The following is a 21,262-nucleotide window of genomic DNA, read 5'->3' as shown; positions in this document are numbered from 1 at the left end:
TCATTTATGTCCAAGCAAATATTACCATAACCCTGACAGATGAAGATGTCGGGAGCGTGTAAGTGTGGGGTTTTGATTCCCAGCCAGTGGATTTACAGTCATTTCTGAATCAGATTGCTCCCCCGACATGGTATGGTTGTGGGCATCTTTTGGGTGTGAATCACTGATGAAGGGAAACTAAATCACTGTAGAAATAAAGGTACTTTCCATGTTTTGTGTTCATTACAGAGAGACATTTTGATAAGCTCTGAATAGATTTAGCATATTTTTTCAATTATGCTCAATCCAGCCCTTTCTTACTGTGGTATTTTTAATTCAGACTTTTTAGCCTTCATTTTTTTTTCCATCTTTGCTGAAATGAAAAATGGAATAACTCAGTGCAAGACAAGCCTTATAAAGTAAAAAACAAGAAGTGGGTGGAGAAGTCAGAGCAAGATCAAGAGTGATGTGTGTCCAAAGCCTCACAATCTTGTATGACGTTCACAGCCAGAGATATTGGTTTTGGATGAGCTCTAGAATACACTACAGGAGCCTATCCACATGGCAAAAACACACACACACACACACACACACACACAAATACACGCACACACACACAAATACACACACACACACACACACACACACACACACACACAAATACACACACACACACACCATGAGCTATCACAACATTCATACTGAGGTGCAAAATGGGTGTGACCTCAACTTGAAATAACTTTCAAAAATGTGCCTACACTTTTCAAACACTTTCTCTCAACATTTCTCCTCACATCCCTCCCAAACTTTGTCTTTTTTCCCTCCCACCCCTCAAGCCAACCCCACCTCACAAACACACACTCCCCCATTAAACATGTGTGTGTATGTGTGTGTGTGAGTGTCCTCCCTCAGTCTCTCCATGGCTGGATTGTGGCAGCAGCTGAGCTCCCTGCGGCAGGGTCGAGCTCTGGCTCTCCTCCACTTCATTTGTCTTCTCTGCCCACCCTCAGGTGCTCTTCCCTGGGATACCAAAGCCAGCCCATCCTCTCTGGAGGTAAGACATCCACACAGTCACAGACAGAAGTGTAAGTGTATTTATATACATGAATGTTTGAGGCTGTAATTTAATCATTTGTGCAAGCTTTGTAAGAGCTGTGTTAGTGTTATACAAATGTTGTTTGTTATTCTTATGCACACTACAAGTAAAATCAAACCAAAATCTGGCAGAAGGGCATAACTTCACCAGTTTGTTTTAGATTTATCTTGTCACTCTGGCAAACTAATCACTAACAGATCAAGCTATATCCGATTTTAAATAAAATATCAAGAGGAAGAAAAAGGAGAAGCCCATTGAGAAAGGCATGACGTGCAAAGAACAGAAGAAGTAAACTCTAAACTTGCAAAATGGAGATCTGTGCAGAGGAGGAATGGAGAGGAAGACCAGAAAGGTTCCCCAACTCAAACCAACTGTTGGACCGGACTGAGTGAGCTGTGGGATTTCCAGCAAGAGAGAGGGAGAGAGAGTTGGAGAGCAGGATGGATGAGTGAAAATGAGAGAAAAAGAGCAGCAATGTGATCCAGCGGAATTTATGATTGTACTGTTGAAACACATGCCTGTGATGGTGAAACTGCGGTACAGAGAGCATGCAGAAAGTGTCTGTGCATGTACACAAGCGGGCATATACAGTGTTTGTGCCCGGTGGCTTTGTGTGCATAAACGTGTGTGAATGTGTGTGTTGGCAGGGGTATGAAGTGGTGAGGGGGAATTTCTCTCGTACTTTCCTCCGCGTTGGCTACCATAAGATTGCAGAGATTCCTGCAGGAGCACGAAACATCAGCATACAGGAGACAGTAAAGAGCCGAAACTACCTGGGTACACACTCACACACAGACACACAGACACACAGACACACAGACACACACACAGACACACACACACACACACACACACTGTATCTGAAATATTTTCAGCATGACAAACACTACACTGATGGATGAATGTGGGGTTTTCCTCCAGCTCTGCAGACCAAAACTGGCGTCTCCATCATCAATGGAAACTGGGTGATTGACCGGCCTGGAATCTTCATTGCTGTGGGAACACAGCTACTGTACCGACGACCCAATGAAATCCGCACTCGCAACGGAGAGTCCATCACTGCACCTGGGCCACTGGCTGAGGACCTGCATGTTTATGTGAGATGCAAAATGGCAACACAAACTGGCAATAGTTCCATGTCATTTATATGTCTCCTATTTAATTGCATAAATACATACAGTACATAATACATTGTACTACAATGCATAAACAATATTACAACATACATGATTCTACATAACACTCATCTGTCTCTCTTTTCTACAGCTGATCTACCAGCAACCAGGTCCCAGTGTATACTATGAATACAGTGTGCCCTTACAAAACCCGACTCCTGAGCCAGATACACCTTCTGATATACTCCCCCTTGGTGAGAGCACACAACACAATAACACACTTAAACACACAAACCCAATCCTAAAACTGTATTACAGTGGCCCTAAATGACCGCACTGCCATTTTCTCATACTAAATATTCTGGTTTGCCAGTGGGGATCATAACACATCCCTCTATTTGCAGGGTCATAGTGATGCTAATATATATCATTTTGAGTGAAACTGTCCTTTTGAGAATTTGATTAGGATTTTTTATAACATTTGATACAAACAGGCATCTAAACTTTATCCTGGAGAAAGACCATTTAACCGCACTCTGAGACAGTAATTGGTCATGTGGGCCACATTTCATTACCTAATATTTAACCTTCATTAAAGAAGCAGTTTAATTTGGGTCCACTGACACTGGCAAATAATTACTTAATTTTAATAAATCTCCTGAACTATCTCAAGAAACAGCAAATATTCTTAAAGACCCTGCACAACCCCACAGGCGTTTTCAAATATTCTGGCTGATTAGACCTTTGCACCGGTTGAAGGTGGGTGGAACTATGCTGGAAGATGCTGGTCATCCGACTCCATGTATTGGTAAGAATAATGAAGGAGTTATACTTTATGTACAATATTCTTGTACAATATTCTCTTCCAGTTTGGGTACAACAAATCAACATATGTTAACCTTTCATATCAACAAGAAATGAAACAATATGTGCTCTGCTGAACATCATCTGAGGTGTTACTTGAGCTGTTTTGCCAATATCCACAATTAGTTTAGATGTTTTCCAGATGTAAGTAGTTCCTCCATTTGCTTTGTGCATTGCCAGAGTGTAGCATACATCAACAGCACACACAAGTCAGTGTCAGAGTTTCTTTAGTATGCATGCTGACTGAATATATACTGAATATATATATATTTTTTTTACCCATGTACACACATAGCAAATCTTCTTAGAATTAGTGCATGTAGGTAGGGATTAAGAGCAGCCTGTACACACCAACAAACACATCTAATCAGCCACAGTTAGTAAAATCACCTGTGTGGGTGTGCTGGGCCTTTAATGCATACTGAATTTTGTTTTATGCTTCATCCCATGACATTACCTTTACATCACTGCCTTTCTTCCCATTACCTGTCTGTAAACATTTTTGCTCCATCCCTCAAACTTCCACCTTCCTGTAGCTGAGGCATCAGATTCATCCCACCCAGGTGAGAAAGTTCACCAAGGTGACATCACCAACAATGACATTATCAAGGAGACACTCCATCCCAACCAGGTTCCCTCTGACCGCAGCGGGGACTCTGACCCTCAGCCCACTTACACCTGGACAAAGAGTGGGCACACAGTGTGCAGCACAACCTGTGGCACTGGTGAGGAAACACATACAACACAAAGAAACGGTGTGCACACATTGAATTAATGCTTTCCAAGTCTTTATTTTGTATACATGTATTTTTCTGTATGTATACGTGTGTGTGTGTGTGTGTGTGTGTGCACACTTGCCAGGCAGGCGTCAGGTGTTCTGGGAGTGTGTTGAGAAGGATTCACAGGCGACTGCTGCTGCTGACCTCTGTGACCCTGCCCTTGAACCAACAAACCGGGAAGAAGACTGCAACACCCAGCCCTGCCCTGCATAGTGAGTAACACACAGACATGCACACACACCCACACACACACACACACACACGCTTGATGTCCCATACATTAATCGTGACACACACACACAGACACACTTTCACTGTATTAATTCCACGTGGTGCTGTTGATTTTCAGGGTGAAACCCTCATCGCTCACACACATTCCAGCCATAAGTCAGTCACCAGTCACAGTCAATCACACTGACTCACTTTGGTGTGGCTTTGGTTTTCATGTCTTGTGGTAAATACCACTAGATCTTACCATCGCCAAGATGTATCAGGGTGTTAGTGTATTTCCTGTATGTTTGGTTGTGGGTCTCTTAGATATTTTACCCACAGTGTTGGTGATCCATGATAGCTGTCAATTTGAAATAAATATGTTTCCACTGGGAATGCAGCAGCAACAGAGGAGCGAAAAACTGAAACTTTAGTGGTAGCAGAGGGAAGAGAAATGTCTGAACTTGTGCAGCACATGTTGGCTTATTTTACTTGTCTCTTCTATGATCTCCTTTTTGAAGAAACTACAGGCTTTAAAAAGCCCCCTGTAGTCCACACACAAAAACTGTGGTCAAACTGAAGACAGACAGCTGGGACATGCTTGAGGAAAGCCATTGTACACTCATTTATCACCACATGTTTTGTGATGGACTGCAAGCTGTTCTTTATTTCTGCTAACCCTCTCTGTGTCCTCTCTGATTGACTCACAGTTGGGATGTGGGGGAGTGGTCAGAGTGCAGCAGGAGGTGTGGACCCGGCACTCAGCACCGCCAGGTAATCTGCCGCCAGGTCACTCAAGTCCATGCCAATGGGATGGAGTCCTCGCTTACTGTGGCACCAGAGCTGTGTGGGTTGTCTGATAAGCCGGTGACCAGGTCAACTTGTCAGCTGAAGATTTGCAGTCAGTGGCAGATTCGATCTGAGTGGAGCCCGGTGAGAAAACACACGGACATCTCTGAGTGTTATAATGCTGGATGATGACTAATAGACCTGTACTTTAATCAGGTGTGGAGGAAGTCTTTATATTCTATTGTATGTTCAGTAAAAGGAGTAGCACTACAATGTAAAAACATTAAATTACAAGTAAAAGCCCTGCATTCTAGATTTTACTTCATAAAGAAAAATGATCAGCGAATTGTATTTAAAGAATCAAAAATAAACTTCTCATTATGCAAATGGCCCTTACTATTATATTAACATGTAAGAAACTCTTTAATGATATAAGTGGTCCATGTGGAGGTCATATTTTAACAACATCAACATTATGTTTTTGTATATAAAATCTTAATCTGCAATAACTAATCTGTAACTAATAACAGCTGTTGAATAAATGGAGTATAAAAGTACAATATTTCACAATATACACAGTAAAGTGTGTATAACTGTTAAAGTGCAATGCTTGAGAGAATGTACTGTATATTTTTCACCATTGACATTTAGACAGACACGTGGCAATGATAGTTGCATTATTACTGACATACACACAATAAACATGTATATTTTCATCCAAAAAATGACAAAAGACAAAAAAAAAATAAAAAATTAAACCAACCCCCCCCCCCTCATCCCTCTCTCCCCCTGTCTGTCTACCCAGTGCTCAGTGCCATGTGGGGTGGGCCAACGCAGCAGGGAGGTGGTCTGTTTGAGTAACCAGGGTGATGTGGAGGAGGATGAGGAGTGTAACATGAACCTAAAGCCAGACACACTGCAAAACTGTGACATGGGAGCCTGTGCACGGAGTTGGTTCACCTCCCTCTGGAGTCAACGGGTAACACAGAAACTGATAATACAGTGTGTACCTGAGTGTGTGTGTGTGTGTGTGTGTGTGTGTGTGGGACAGAGAGAAAAAACAAACACGACATCATGTTGAGATCTGATTTAACATGTACGCGTGTGTGATAATCCTCAGTGCTCTGCAGAGTGTGGTATGGGCAATCGGACACGGACAGCAGTATGCCTGATGGATCATGTGACTGATCTCCCATTGGACAACTGTGAAGGGGAGCGCCCACCAGAATTAACATTTTGTGACTCAGGCCCATGCCAAAACCGGCTGGAGTGGTATACAGGACCTTGGAGTCAGGTAATCCACGTAAATACATACATGTAGTACACAGAGACACTTTTCAGACAGCATTCATTTGATGCAACACCTTACCTGTGTGGGTTAATTAAGTGTTCTGCAGAGTGTGGGAATGGGACACAGACCCGCAGCGTGGCTTGTATTTTCAACGACAATGGTCGCATGGAGGTGGTGGACCAGTTGAAATGTTCCAGCCTGCCTCAGCCAATCACAGCTCAGACCTGCAGACTGAAGCCATGTGGTGTCCAGTGGTATGTCACAGAGTGGAGTGCAGTAAGTGTCTCAAACTCTCTCACACTTGACACTTTGTCAAGTACACGTTTGATGCTACAACACTGTTATTTCAAAGGAAGTTTATTAGTATGATATGAGTTGCGGTGACTAAATGGTGTCCTCATTCCTCATGTCTGCCTCTGATCTGTCTTTGAATCACCTCACAGTGTTCTCGTACCTGCAACGGTGGCTACCGTGTGCGAGAGGTGCGCTGTCTTGCCGACAACATTGCCCCAAGTGACCGATGTGACCCCAGTTTGACCCCAGAGAGTCGAGAAGAATGCAACAAACAACCCTGTGTAGCTGAGATAAGTAAGTCCAACCAGTTTTGTTGCACTAAGGCAGGTGTAGCTGGGTTCACACCAGAGTCAGGGATGACCTGTATGGTGTGAGATATGTCTTTGATGCTGTCATTGTTGAACGTTACCATAGTGAAGATCATCACCTACTGTCACAACCAGGAGGAACTGAGGGGATTCTTTTCCACAGCTTATGGAAGAAGGAAACTCTGTCAAAACTGTTAGGAGAGTGTTTGCAAAAAAAACTATTTAAAAAAGCTCAGTAAGTGACAACATGACTTTACTCAAATATGGTTGTGATACAGAGCTTTAGAAACGTGTGACCCAATATTTACAATAAATAAACAGTCTTGTACTTGAAAGCAGCTCCATATGCCAAAAATATCTTCAAGTGTGTGAACAAGGTAAGATAGTAATGTGTAATCCAGCTCAAACAACATGGAGCTGTGTCTGTGTGAGATCACACAGTGGCAAATCCTTCCTCATGCATCTGAAAATAGTTTTGATTTTAATTTAGTTAGTGAGAGATTACAAGAAGTCTGCACAGAAAATTCACATAAGCATATGTCGGAATCCACAATTTCAGCTTTATCGTAAACAGATCTAATTTTACTCTCGGTTCAGTTTATCAGGAAAAGGCCTTCTTACTCTAAACACGACCACAGCACTGATGCTTTTCAGACTTGGATTTAGCCTTGTGCACAGAGGAACTGAAAAAGAAATTTGAACTTGAAACTGAAACTTCAAAACCACTCAGTGGATTACGTCATGTATTGCTGAGAATTCATTGTATGGACTGGAAATGCTGACAAGTTTCTGAGTATTATTTCTGTCCTCTATACATTGTTAAAGGAACTACTTGTAGGTTTTGCTAGTGCCAGCGTTCGCATGAACAGTTGTTTACTTGGCAGTCTTGCAGAACTGTCGCAAGTTCAGCATCGAACTTTATTCCCTCACTCACTGTCTCCTGCGCTGGAAAGCAACACCAGTGTTAACTCTTGTCTCTATCACGTCTCTTTTTCTTCTGAAGTTAGCATGCTAACAAACTAGCATGGCCTGTCTTGTCACTTTCCAATAGCGAAACCTGACTCTGAGAATCGAGGGCTGTGAATTGGTGCCAACACTTCACAACCAGGAGTGGGGACAGAGGGAGGCCAGGGGTGACCTGTGCCTGTGAAATCTGATTGACCACCTATGGTAGACCCCTCCCAGAGTCAGGAGGCGATAGTTGGCTTATTAGTATCATGAATGGTTTACTGATTCGGCATGGCTCAGTGTCCTGGACCAAAGCCTCTGTATGAAGTGACTGTTTACATTTCCTTTTGAAAAGGACTACAAAAAGAATGAATACAAAGAGACGCAAAACTATAAAAAGATACATAACAACTACAAGAGATGCATAACAACTGCAAACAAAACTGCATGCCATTCGTTGTCATTTCTGTGTCTTTCAGTCTGGTTCTCTTGCTCAAATGTAAGAGAGGTGAATGACCTCTTACATGGCTGTAGGCTACTTGGGGTTATACATTTTTATTCATTTTATAAATGTGCCCCCTTCTTGAAAACTGTACCCCAACTCTGGACCCCACATTCAAAAGATTCAAAATCCAGTTCTGCTTCCAGCAAGACACGATATAACCAGCCTAAAATGAAATTTGCATTGCTTCCTCCATTTTTCTCAGTTTCTCTACCTTCTTTCTCTTTTCCTTTTTCAGACCCATCATGCAGTGACCAGTATCATAACTGTGTGGTGGTGGTTCAAGCCCGACTCTGCATTTACCCTTACTACAGAAGCGTCTGCTGCACCTCCTGCTCCCGTGCCCAGAAAACATACCCCAACTCATTTCAAAAGAACCACATCCATAGGTGATGCTGTCTCAGGAGAACACCTAGCTGTGTTTGGAGAGTGCCTCAGTGTGTTGAGCACAGTGTAACATTCACTCACTCAGTCTGCAACAGATTAATGGACCAGGTAATCAGCTGCCTTCATCTATTTTGTGACCATGGCCATACACCCACCAGCACAAATACTGCTGTTGAAGAGATGTTTCATTTGACACCTGCCTGGATGAAAATAGCCTGAAACTTAGTCACAAACTTCTCACTTCATTAAGAATTTCACTTTGTATAGGTTTTGTGTTTTCTGAGTGTTTTCATACTGGACTGGTCACATTTGGTGATCTGCTTATATTGTGTATTTATTCTTAATAAAAAGTACATAACCTTTGGTGCTCAGCTTTTCTTGTATTATTGCAGGCTACCAAAATTTCAGCAAAATGCCTGAGAAGCTCTGTCTCCTACTAAATACACCCACGGATACACACACATAATCTTTGTATCAAACATAATTAATTTTAAAAAGTCTCAAAATGTGGTTTCACAGCTAAACTAGTCACATCTGTGCAGCTGACTTTACTGGCTGCAGAAACTTAGTAAGTAGTGGTTCTGTGATCAGTAATTAAATCAAGGGACAGATAAATGGATGGTCAGGTTGGTAAATTGCATTTTTACATTAAAAATGGGGGCATTTTAGCCACATCTGGCTACCCTACAGGAACCATACTGGTGTTTTCTGCATGTTGCACCAACCCACTGCAGCCCAGACCCACTCACTATGTGCTTATTTTACTATTTTGTGAAAGCAAAAATCTCATCACAACTGCGTCACAACTGTCACAAACATACTCAAACTTAACATCTTCTGATCTGCTGGAAATCTGACCATATTCAAAGATAAACTAAGATTAGAGGTTAAAATTGGGTTTAAAATCAACTTGTGTAGTGTCCGTTTAATGTAGTAGGTGGGGTTGAAGGTTCTCCTCACCAACACGCTGAAAAAAAAAGTAGTTCTACTTGGAGTGTGAAGATTTGCTTGAATGAAATGTTAAAAAAAGTGCTCAAATTGTTTGTGACACTGAAAGTTTTCTCCTGCCCATCTACTATATGTGAAAAGAATTCCCACAGAACTGAAAACATGGTGTAGATGTTCATACTGCACATGCACCTCTCTATTAAGTCAAAAAAAGATCACTTTAGCTTTGTACTCATTCAAGATAGTAATACCATTGCTTTAATGGGACAGCTGGGCTGACAGCATGTAAAAGGCCATAATTCAATCACGAGAACTTAAAGCACAAAAATAAACAGTAAATGAACACCAATGACAATGCACATTGCATTTCTCAAAAAAAAAAAAAAAAAAATCAAAAATACCTTGGGGACCAAGACTCTTTTACATACACACTCTCCCATTTTGTAGCTATACAGAATCTTCAGTAATGTTCCCGTGTTGCTCCGGAGTCTGTGTCCGTGGATGCAAGGCTGCACTGGTAGGTCAATACTAGTGGGCTGTTGAGGATGTGTGACAAGTGAAAATCTTTAGGGTGAGCCTGGGCCTTTGGCATGGAGGGATGCAGGGTCCACATTCACCAATAATATCCATGTCTGTCTTCACAAAATTGCTTGGACACCATTACCCCGAAAACATTCAAGGCTCTCTTACCATGCTGATAAACCTTTACCCTTCTACATATACATATATTCCTTTTTTTTTTTTTTTTTTTTTTTAAAACTCATTGACACCATGCTGGATTTTTTGTGAACAGAAATGTCAGCCACTTGTTTTTTGCTAGTTTTTTTCCTCTTGATAGCTCTTTTTTGTGTTGTCCTTGGCATTGGGTACCAGACAGTAAGACGTTAATGTCATTGTTACTGAAGAGTTTAACAATAAGCTCTCTAAAAGCATTATCGCATCACCAACCAACCCACCTTCCCTCCCCCCACCCACCCACCCACCCACCCAGTCCTAGAATTGAACAGTCACCATTTATACAAGTCAGTTCTGAAAATACAATGGCAAGTGATATTTTCCACTAAAGTTTCATTGTGAACAACAAAAAATATATTTCACTCCCCATCTGATTTGTTCAGCTTATCAAATGCAATAACTGGTTTTGTTTTCTTTGTAGCATCGTACCAACATTCACTGATTTCAATATTGTAGAAGTTTTACAAAGACATAAATATAGTAGGATACAATACAGTAAAAAATACAAAATAAAGTTGATATAGTTTTTTCTTAAATGATAATTTACCAGAGGCAAACCCAGAAACGGATCTTTGACACTAGGCAAAAAACACTAGAATTACCCCCTGAGGTCAAATGATAAAAGAATAGCCATGTCTCAAACCAGAGCTTAGTCCCGGATAACTCACTACTTTTATGTTATTCAGAAGTAGTGTACTATGTACAGGACTATAGGCAAAATGTGGGTGTCCTGTGTGGCACATAGTCAGTGTGTACTATGCAAGTGCACTAGTTTTTGGGTGTTATTACTATACCAGCGAGACATTAAGCTAAGGAAAACTTGAAGGCACAATTATCTGAGGCAGAATATACCTCGAAAATCAACACAACAGTTGTGGTGTCAAGGGAGTAAGATTCAAACAGGGAAAGAACAAAAGGGGAAATAAAACAGTTTACAGTTTCAGGTATGGTTTAGGTCTGAGAACGACGAGGCAGTGAATCAAGTTAAGGCCAAATTACTTAAGATCGTCCACCAATCAGAACGCTCCGACAGTAAAGATGATGTTAGTCCTGACAAATCACACAGATTTGCATTACGATATCAGTTTTTCTACCAGAACTCTTTTCAATATTTTTTCATAGCCTGGCTCGCTACATAGATATTTCTTCTCAAGGTTAAGTCAATTATATTAAACAGCTTTTTTTGCTCTTCTTTCAGAGGTTGTTATAATGCACACTAATGTATAAATGTATGTTACAAGAATATACATGGGCTTCAGTCTATAATATGTCACTAAGGAGTACATCCAAGCATTCAAGGTGAGGACTTTGGCTTTGAAAAGTTAGTCTACATATGCATAAATATGAAACACATGTAGAAAATGCACCATAGAAAAAAAGGACATGGAAAATAAAGTAAAAACAGAAATGGACTAAATGGCTCACACACTGTTCAACTATCACTTACGGCCACATGCTCACACAGAACCATTTCCTCTCAAAAAACATGAGAACACAAAGCAAAAAAAAAAAAAAGTTTTCAAATTTCACCTTTTCATACCCCTCACATTTTACCTGCGATCACAGAGGTGTTCAGGGTTGAACAGGAACAAGAGATGCAAAGAGGAAAAAAGATTCGAGTTTGGAGGGCTTCAAGGGGTAAAGTTCAAGTTTGTCATTCCTCATGTGCAAGTCAATATAAAAATGCTACAACTCTTACAACGTTCTTGTCAACAAGACAGGTTCAGGGCAGGCCAAGTTCCCCTGTAGTTTGCTAAATAAAAAGGGGCTCGGAAATTGGCAGGACAGCTTGCTCAATCGGTGATGCAACGTGCAGTCTCCACTCCCTGTATTTTTTTTCCACAGCTCTTCACCTCCTCTGTCTATCCACTCATGTAAAGGAAGAGAGACTGTGGGAGTCTGCGTCGTTACATCATGAGCCAAAACAAGATCTCCATCCTTTGTCTCTTCTCTCTTATGGCAGAAGAGTCATCTTCCTCCTCTACTCTGAAATGTCATTCCTCAGTCTTTCGTTCCTATGACTTCGGTTTAGGTTGGGTATCCCATTTGTCTAGTTATGCCTCCACGTGTCCCTCACTCGCTGTCAGTCTCTAGGTCTGAGTCAGACCACTGCACTGGGCTCAGTTTCCCATGGCGCTGGGCATACTCGATGACTGCTGTGTAGCAGAAATAGTACTGGTCCCAGGTCTGGATGCTGAAAGCCCTCTGTGTACGCATCCGCCGCACCGTCTGACAGACATCTATTGTGCCAATGTCCTCCAGCCGGGACAGGCAGATATCCAGTGTACAGAATGTGCCTATACAGGCAGCAGGGAAAAAGAGCAAGTCAGAGAAGTAACACAGGGAAGACTTACACTTGCTTATGTACTTAAAATGTATGGACAACAGAGGTAGAACAGGGGAAAACTAAATGAGTTCTTGCCCTCCGACTCTATGTGTCAGGTATACCTAAATAGTGGTGGGAAAGACTCCTTTTTTCCTTCAGAGCTATCTGAATTCTTAGCAGGTTATGTTGGAGTCACTTACCCACCTTGAACAACATTCTCAGTGTCTAAAGTTATGTGTCTTGTGTTACGCATCTAAGACAGTGGTCACTAAATGGATAGTAAAAAGAACAGCTGACCTACGTTTGATGCATTCAACCATATTTCACACCCTATAATATTGTGTTTACCTGTGCGGCCAATGCCAGCACTGCAGTGCACAACCACAGGGGGGCCTCCTGGAGGCCCTGTCCAGCTGGATCCCAGGCTCTGAACTGCAGCCTCCCTCCTTTGAAGTACATGCTCACGGAAGTCCAGCATAGCAGAAGCACTCTTGGGCACCCCAAAGTCTGGCCAGCTGACATAGAGGTAGTGGCACACCTCCCGTCTCACTCCAGACTAACAAAAGGTTCAGAGAGGTTCGTAGAAGAAGAAGAAGAAGAATAGAGCTTGTCTTTAGGCTCATTCCTTTCAGTTGGCATGTACGAGCCTGTGGGCCAGTCTTCATGCCAAGTATTCTTGGCAGATTACATGAAATTGTGATCTTATAAATTAAAGAGATTCCACCAAGAAAAGCAATCCCACAATTTTAAGTCATCAAAGTCTAGTTCTAGGCTCTAGATCTAGTTTTTTAGTTCAATTTTAAATACATTTTTAAATAATTTTTAAAGCCATCAAAGATAGTTTAAGGGCCATTTTATTATCATAAACAGACCTACTTTATGAATTTTCAGGTACTAATGAGTTCACCATGATTTACCTGTGTGTTGTAGAGTTCAAGATGGGAGAGTTTGAAGTCCTGGAACACCTGGACATGTGTGTTCCTGACCAAGAAGTATCCGTGCTGCTCAGTCCTGCCCTCCTCAAGAGGCCAGTACTGACCACACTTAACACGTCCACGCTCCACGACCCTGAGACGCACAACACAAATCACAACCGTTTAATCTCCTCATCACCCCATCATATTATTGCTTATTCTAAAAACACCCTTTGTGCATCTCTAAGGCTGGGCAGAGACTGTGTGTTTGTGTTATTAATCTTGTACGTTGTGTTAACTCACACTACACGTTTTAAGTTCCAACTTCTATGCCCACACTGTATGTATCAACTGAATGACGCTCAAGAGTGCTCACATTGAACCCCACTAAATTAGTTGGACATGATACATTTCTGAAATCATAGGTGAATGAGCCTCACCTGGTGGTCATGACAATGATAAGTACCATCTGTTCCCACACCATGCGCCAGAAGTCACCAAAAGTTTTTGGCAAAGGACCTGATGGATACAAAAGTCAGTCATGCCATGGTAACACCAGAGTGCTCACTACTAAGGTTTCAGGGGGGATAATAAAGAGTTTGTTTCAACAGTTGCTCACCCTGAGTTGCAATGTAAGCGTTGCTCCTCTTGTACCCATCCATGAAACTGGCATTAATGTAATCGGATGTCTGCAAAAACACAGCAGAGATGGTGTGAGACTCACTGCTTGGTGTTGTATCTACTGTCCCCTGTAAAATGCTCAATGTTAGTATTATTAGAGTGGAGCCGACACGTTTACATCACTACAGTTCTCAGTTTTCTGTACAATCACTTTCTTTGTCACTTTGCAGTTAATGGTTAAACGTTTAGATTTGAGTCATATAAAAAATTTTATTATATACAATACATTAGGAGTCCAGAGCAGATTCAGTCAATCTTCAGTTTCTTCCATTCATGGAATTCATTCAGTTGCCAATCCCAACATTTCTCCGACGGCCAAACCACCTTTTTAATTCTTTTTTTTTTTTTTTTTTTTTTTTTTTTTTTTTTACAACATAGGTCTTATATTCGTAGTTTTAGCCAATAAAACAGTGCTTATTTTACAAATATTAGAGCCAGGCTGCCAAAAACAGGCCTTTCCTTTTAACCACATAAAAGTCACTGTGTGTGATCCTGCCAAGAACTCCACTTTCTGATCACACATATCGGATGCAGCAGACAAGCACAGGCAAAAATATCAAGAACAGACTAAATTGTTGACACAGTAACTGCTAATGCAACATCAAATCTCCACAGTGATATCTACAGTCAATCCTTTGCTGATCATTTCAGTGCTGACAATTACATATTTAAGTAAACATACGCAACATATAACAACAACATTATAGTTTAATACATTCTTTTTTGTGTCAACCTGAATCAGAGGTCTGAGTAGGACTGGTGTTGGCAGCACTGTCACATAATTTAGCAGCAAAAATGTATAAAATCACCATTGAGGAATATTTGTCATATATATGTTTGAAATAAATACAGGAGCAGAATTGAAATTTAAATCATTAAATATTACCTCATCCTCGTCATCAGACAGCTGGCAGAGTCGCACTCGTGACTGGTCCAGGCAGAGAACATCACTGTACCTGTTCTTTATCTGATTGGATAATTTTCTGTAAAAGCAGAGTTGATTTCACTGTGAGGAAACTTGACAAATGGGCTGATGTGTTTGTATTTGTCACATAATTTTGCTTTACCTTGTTAGCAAGAGACAACATAAAGGAAGAGATCAGTAGAAAGACAGAAGCACAGAGAAAAAAAAGGAGTCCAATGGATAGAATATATTTTCCCTCTCTTACTTGGAGTAGTCAAAGGTGCCCGCTGGTGGCTCCTTGCGGATCTCCTCGTACTCCTGATAGATCCCTTTTTTCTTCTTCCTCTTCACATGCTCCACCAGCTCGTGCACTGTCATGCCTCCCTGCTCTGGCATGTGAACAGACGCCTCCATGCAGCGGTCCTCCTCATCAGGACCCCACGATGAAGACAGTGGTGGGGATTGAGAGGAAGGCTGGTGGGGTGGCCGAGGCAAAGATTTCTGGGGCAATGGAGGTACCCCTTCCTCCTCCTCCTCCTCCTCCTCCTCCTCACCCTCTTCCTCATCCTCCTCCTCGTCCTCCTCTTTGACACCCTCATTCTGAGGATCATGGGCAGAGTCAGTTGTCTTGCCATACACTACATCCCCATCACTTTTCTGAGAAAGCAGTGTGTCGGGAGGTGTGTCTGACTGGGGAGGAGCTTGGCGGCCACGACCATTCATGTTAGCATTGAGGCTGGAGCCACTAACAGCCATGTTGGCTTCACTCACAGCGGAGCCGTTCCAGTGTTGGTGGTTCCCCTGCGGCCTGTTTGCAGCAGAGTGTGGGCTCTGCTGGTACTGGCCTCGAGTCCTGCCCTCCACCACACCACAGTGGTTGTGTGGGTTAGCATTGCTATCATCATAGCAGTTAGAATTAGCAACAGCTAGCTCAGAACCTAACTGCGTATTTATATGGGTCTGGGACAGTGTAGCGCCTGCGCTTGTGTTGCTACACTCCAAGCTGTAAGAGCGTAGCAGGCTTCCCACACAGTCATGTGCGTCATGTTCTTGTGTGTCACCCTGAACAGTGTTTGTGTGAATGTTAACACAGGACTGGATCCAAGCAACGTGGCTATACTGGGATGTCCCACCCAGGTGCTCAGGAAGGGAGGAGACTGGGATGTGACTGGGCAACTCAGGAGCTTTCACCGTGCACACCTGGTGATTGCAGAACCAAGAAAACACATTTCAAACAACAAATAACAAACACATTACACCTTATGACATAACCCCCTGATAAAAACAGACACACATACCCTTTCTCTCAGCTTCTCACGTACAAAGAGGCGGAGGACTGCAAAAGGTGCTCGAAACCAAAGAGGTGATGACACAATGAAGACACATTTTAGACGAGCTGGAAATGCCCCCTGGAAAATATAAGCATCGGACACACAAAATGATGACAAGGTTCATTTCCGAGAGACAGTTTTAACACCAAAAACCAGGGGGGCAGGCAAATCAGAGAGGACGTTTCCGATATTTACCTTGAGCAAATTGAGGATCTTAACACAGAGCTCGTAGTCAAAATTGCCATAGCTGGAGTTGGTCATATCGTAGATAAATATGAGTCCGTCTCTCTGAGTTTGTGCACTGGGGAGAAATCAAGAAGATTTTTTAATTAAAAGCAAAAGAGGCTTGTCATAAAAATAATTTCATAATTTTATACAATACAGCTGAGGGAAACTTAGGAATAAGGCCATGCTCATTATAATTGATTTTTTTCTTTTTTAAACCAGGTACTTGCAGGATACCAAACATAAATGTATCATGTTGGGAAAAACATAAAAAGGCCAAAACTCTATGAGATCCTGACACCACTAATTTGTAGAAGGAAGTCAAAAATTGGAACTATAAGACAAAGGCTAAAATGAAAACTGGGAACAGAAAATGAAAGAAACTGAAGAATGACAGACTGACAGGGACAGCTGTGCCACAACACCAAACTAAAGTGCAGAAGGGAGAGAAAAAAAAGTTGTTTATACAAATGGTTAAGGTTTGGACATCACCTCTCTATGGCTTTATCCAGCTGATAGATGATAGCCTGAAGCACAGCTTTGTGGGTGGTGATGTCTGGCCGATGGAGACGAGCAGTGAAGAGCGCTAGAGCAGCACCCTTCGCATCACGGCCAGGCTTGTAGGAATATTAACAGTTCATCATATACACTGATGCATATTCACTCTGCTTCCACGTTATGTTATTTGTGAGAGGTAATTTTAACGTCTGATTATAGACTTACTAAATTTTCTAACAGTTCAACTACACATTCAATAATAAAAAGTCAAAACAAATTAAGTTTTACTGTATCATAATCCTTAACAAGACACACGAGCATACATGTCCACACAACAGTATGTGCATCATTTTCTTTGTATCCAGGGATATAATTGCTAAATGATTAAAGCATAATGACTTTACAACTCACCAGTACTGTAAATTTGCCACTCAGCAGCTCAGAGCGTAGGGGCTCCTCGTCAGGGTTGATATTGATGATGCCCTCTTTGATTCTTGTGTTCTAATGTTGACACATGATGGTAAATATAGGGGAGAAAGAAGGCAGGTATTAGCTTGCAGCTAAGGCAGCAGGTAAACATGCACTTAACTGCACCAGAAGACATTATTAACATTTATTCTTTCATTGTTTATTGTTAGTCTGTCAAAAAAAAAATTGGGAATAATAGCAGGTTCTAGTTGTGTGTGGTGAATATGTGGTAATGGCACAAAACCCTTTTGTTTTCATCCCAGACTGTTCCTTAAGGAGTTATGTTATTGTGTCCCACCATATGCATATAGTAACTGAGAGCAGCCTCAAAAATGACAGCACCTAACATAGTATTAGCAAATATATATACATTTAGATAGAGACATTATATTGGGTTTCATTAGATCTATGGTTGCTCATACTACTGTGTAAACCCCCTGCATTTGTCCTCAGTGGGCTAAATTTATCACTTAAACACAGCATGCTGATATTCAATTTTGCATGAACTGAGTAACAAGTTAACAGGACAAAGTTACGACTTGCAAGCATGTATGCTGCTACAGTGCAGAGTCAACACATCATGAGGGGCCTTTAGTCAGATGTCAAAACTTTTACACTGTCATATTGCACTTAATAACTGTGTCATATGCCGCAAGTGGCAAACTATGCAGCTGTCAATTTGAATGTCATGATGATTTTGAATGTTAAATACTACTAATGTAATACCTTACTAATTGTGAACTAAGTTGATAATCTTTTTATATAATATTATTTACATACAAAAAAAGAACCCTACAAGGATTGCTGCGAAGCAACTGCACTGATCTGTCTGATTCTTTCCATTTCGGTATAAACTTATCATGTCTATGTTGTGTACAAGTGCAAATAAGCCTGGATCTTATTTGGCAGTGCAGAATTTTTTTTTGTCCTCCCCTGCCATGTTGATAATTGAAAAATAGTTATCTCAATTGTGTCACTAATCAAAGCGCTGCTGTACCTTGTATGCTTGGAAGAGGTCGATGGCTCTTGAGACGTCAAATTTGCGGGCCATAAGAAACTTTACAGCGGTAGGTTGAGAGACGAGCCCAGCACTGTGAGGCTGCTCCCTGCTACGCACCTCACTCAGGAACTCCTCCACAGCCTGGACAGACGTGGGGGTAAAGATGGAGAAAAAAGCTGAGGTGTCAGTGTGTGACGAGAGATAAAGCAGAAAAACTGAAGGAGAATAACCAAGGGAGGAGAGACTATTAAAAACAAACCAAAAGCTTGAAATTTAGGCAGTAATAGGAAAAGAGAGTAAATATGGCTAACAACTGATTTGACAAGGAGGAGACACAAAACTGTCAGCCCTCTCAGCTTTGTAGTTCTTTCCCTGCCAAAGTCACAATAATTTTGATACAGATGGCAGCAGCAGACTGTGCTTCTGGAAGATGCAGTAGATGAGAGCACTCGTATACTAGGAGACAACAGTCAGCTTGTTTCCAGCCAAGTGGTCTGCATCTGTCCTCCAAATTTGAAACCAGCAAGAGGAGAGTACATGAATGGATACAACAGACTACTTCATTAGCTATGTGGAATCCCTGAATCTACTCTCTCATAGGACAAGGAATAAAAAGTGGATGCCAAGTGAAGAATTAATCCAAATAGAGGGCTTCCCTATGAGTTGTTTGGCAGACTTGGTAAGTCACCCACATCCTGATGCAACTCATGATCAGTTTTGTTATTAGATGAGGAGCTAAACAATAGACACATTCATTAAATACATAACATTTACTGTGTGAACTTGCAACTGCGCTCCCTTTTTCCTGAATGTGATATATAGATAGATGTGTTATAATATCAGCAGAGGTGGTCTTTAATGTCATGAAAATAAACACTACAGGAAAGCCCTAACATACATGTATGAGGTCATTTCATCAGCACAATGATAGGCAGAAAATTCATCTTTGATCATTTATCCAGTCATGTGTCCAGTAATGCTGTGACTGGACACCTACTGTAATTATTGTGTACACATACAGATTTGATAAATCTAACCAATGCTTGGTCCTGGCATTTCCATCATGGTAAGAGAAGCAAAGGAATCACATCACACACAAATGACGACATCAAAAGGTACGGTTAGCATATATTATTTTATCAAGTAACTGTGGGTTTTGAAGGGATCATCCCTTGCAAGTTTTGTTACTGCCCCCCACCCCACCCCCACCCCCCTCCCCCCCAATTAAATGTTGATCACATATTAAAATATTCGGATTTGGCGCAAGGCAACTCAGGGAGGGTACATTTAGATCACATCCTTATATCATGAGAAACTATATACCAGTATATACACTGCATATTGCCACCAGTGACAGAACATCAGCACTAGGACATGGCTGCTAGCCTATGTAGGATTATACAAGACAAGGCAACAAGTCGCTGAGCTCAACAGCGAGCAAACAAGCAAACACTATAAACATTATGTACTCCAATTATCCTCAGGGCAGTTAATCGTTTGACGTTACTGGGTCTGGGAAAGTGATGCTCAGCCATCAAGAAACAAATCGACAAACCCGGGTAGCGGTACAAGCGTGTCCCGTTACTTGCTTTTTGATCAGTTAACCTTATGAATGTCTGATTACGATAAAACAAGTAGTCGTAAAAAGAAGCTGTCACCACAGTTGCGGTCTGACATTTGATGTTTGCTATCAGTGTCAGGCCCACCCCTTTACTAGAAAGTGATGGCAACAACAATGCTAGGAACCGGAGGATCACTTCTGTGAATTCTCGACCGTAAATCTGATAGGCAGGACACTGCTAGCTAGTGAGCTCTTAGCAAACACTCGTGTTGTGCGATGGTGGTCTGTATTCACTGTGTCATGGTACATAACGCAACTGACAATTAAGTCAGCCATTGCTTGGTTATTTTTAACTTTCACACTTTATCAAATATAATTTTTAACGTGTTCCAAGATAGCTGTCGAGGAAATTCCCTGCAAGTCAACAATAGCTATTAGCATTAGCTAGCGGCTAGGTTACATGTGGTGGCTGGATGGCTAACGGTAGCGTTAAAGACACTAAAATCACAATGTATGGGGCTACCAAAGAGGACGGGTCCACTACTAGTTAACATAAGCGATATGAACGTATCTACGTGGTCCATGTAAAACGTGGTTATCAAGCGAACGAGTATTCGTGATACACAGCCGGTTAAGTGGTCCCTACCACTAGCTACTAGCAAACGCCATCATGCTAACACACATGCTAACTGCTGTCAGTCACACCGGAGTCAGGGTGCGAACGGGCCAGCGCTGTTGACTAGATCACATCGTTCCCGGTTACATTCACCGTGACAAAATATATGGAAAAAACGCCAGTTAGAGAAGAAACTGAAGGTGACATGTGTAAACACTGAACACGATGAGGGGATAAGGCAAAAAAATCCGTCAAGAGACCCTTACCAGCTGCTCCTGAGCTGTCAGGGCTTCCGCCATCTTGAAGCCTCCGCAACGTCGCAGCGGGCGCGCCCACCAGCCGCTCGCTCACTTGCTCACGCCAGAGACGGAGCCCGAGGCCCCGCCCACACCCAATCACTTTACCACATACTGATCAAAACTGTATTTATCAACACAGTTTACTACAAAACCTGTGTTTATCAATACACTTTACTTCTGACAGCTCAAAACCA

General features: G+C 41.8%; 2 protein-coding genes across 2 annotated transcripts; one reads left to right on the top strand and one right to left on the bottom strand.

The window, feature by feature from the left end:
* Positions 1 to 891: 891 nt before the first annotated feature.
* Positions 892 to 8,924, top strand: adamtsl7 (ADAMTS-like 7). The gene is made up of 12 exons (XM_071503183.1): positions 892 to 1,033; positions 1,723 to 1,852; positions 1,997 to 2,172; positions 2,342 to 2,444; positions 3,591 to 3,779; positions 3,916 to 4,045; positions 4,754 to 4,976; positions 5,638 to 5,811; positions 5,953 to 6,126; positions 6,220 to 6,399; positions 6,567 to 6,711; positions 8,414 to 8,924. Exons 1-12 carry the CDS (start codon positions 899 to 901, stop codon positions 8,566 to 8,568), a joined length of 1,914 nt encoding a protein of 637 aa, XP_071359284.1. The 5' UTR covers positions 892 to 898; the 3' UTR covers positions 8,569 to 8,924.
* Positions 8,925 to 10,497: 1,573 nt separating this feature from the next.
* On the bottom strand, positions 10,498 to 21,142 carry ptpn9b (protein tyrosine phosphatase non-receptor type 9b). Its single transcript, XM_071503182.1, has 13 exons — positions 21,036 to 21,142; positions 18,590 to 18,733; positions 17,536 to 17,625; positions 17,119 to 17,243; positions 16,597 to 16,702; positions 16,369 to 16,479; positions 15,336 to 16,270; positions 15,053 to 15,149; positions 14,105 to 14,174; positions 13,926 to 14,004; positions 13,489 to 13,639; positions 12,920 to 13,127; positions 10,498 to 12,542 (listed from the first exon to the last, which is right to left on the bottom strand). The coding sequence occupies exons 1-13, from the start codon at positions 21,066 to 21,068 to the stop codon at positions 12,319 to 12,321; spliced, it is 2,373 nt and encodes a 790-aa protein (XP_071359283.1). The 5' UTR covers positions 21,069 to 21,142; the 3' UTR covers positions 10,498 to 12,318.
* Between the last annotated feature and the right edge of the window lie 120 nt (positions 21,143 to 21,262).

The sequence above is a fragment of the Trachinotus anak genome, unplaced genomic scaffold (genome assembly GCF_046630095.1).
Source record: "Trachinotus anak isolate AG129_WGS33_773 ecotype Australia unplaced genomic scaffold, CSIRO_AGI_Tana_v1 ptg000019l, whole genome shotgun sequence".
NCBI lineage: Eukaryota > Metazoa > Chordata > Actinopteri > Carangiformes > Carangidae > Trachinotus > Trachinotus anak.
The sequence above is the reverse complement of the archived record's forward strand: the minus strand, read 5'-3'. Positions and strand labels throughout refer to the sequence as shown.

Excerpts from the sequence above, each read along its gene's own strand:
- adamtsl7 (XM_071503183.1), top strand. The coding sequence starts at position 899 with ATGGCTGGATTGTGGCAGCAGCTGAGCTCCCTGCGGCAGGGTCGAGCT. Across the intron at positions 1,034-1,722 it reads CCAGCCCATCCTCTCTGGAG|GGGTATGAAGTGGTGAGGGG; the intron begins GTAAGACATCCA and ends GTGTGTTGGCAG. Across the intron at positions 6,400-6,566 it reads ATGTCACAGAGTGGAGTGCA|TGTTCTCGTACCTGCAACGG; the intron begins GTAAGTGTCTCA and ends ATCACCTCACAG.
- ptpn9b (XM_071503182.1), bottom strand. The coding sequence starts at position 21,068 with ATGGCGGAAGCCCTGACAGCTCAGGAGCAGCTG. Across the intron at positions 17,626-18,589 it reads ACCTCTTCCAAGCATACAAG|AACACAAGAATCAAAGAGGG; the intron begins GTACAGCAGCGC and ends TGTCAACATTAG. Across the intron at positions 16,480-16,596 it reads AGATCCTCAATTTGCTCAAG|GGGGCATTTCCAGCTCGTCT; the intron begins GTAAATATCGGA and ends TATATTTTCCAG.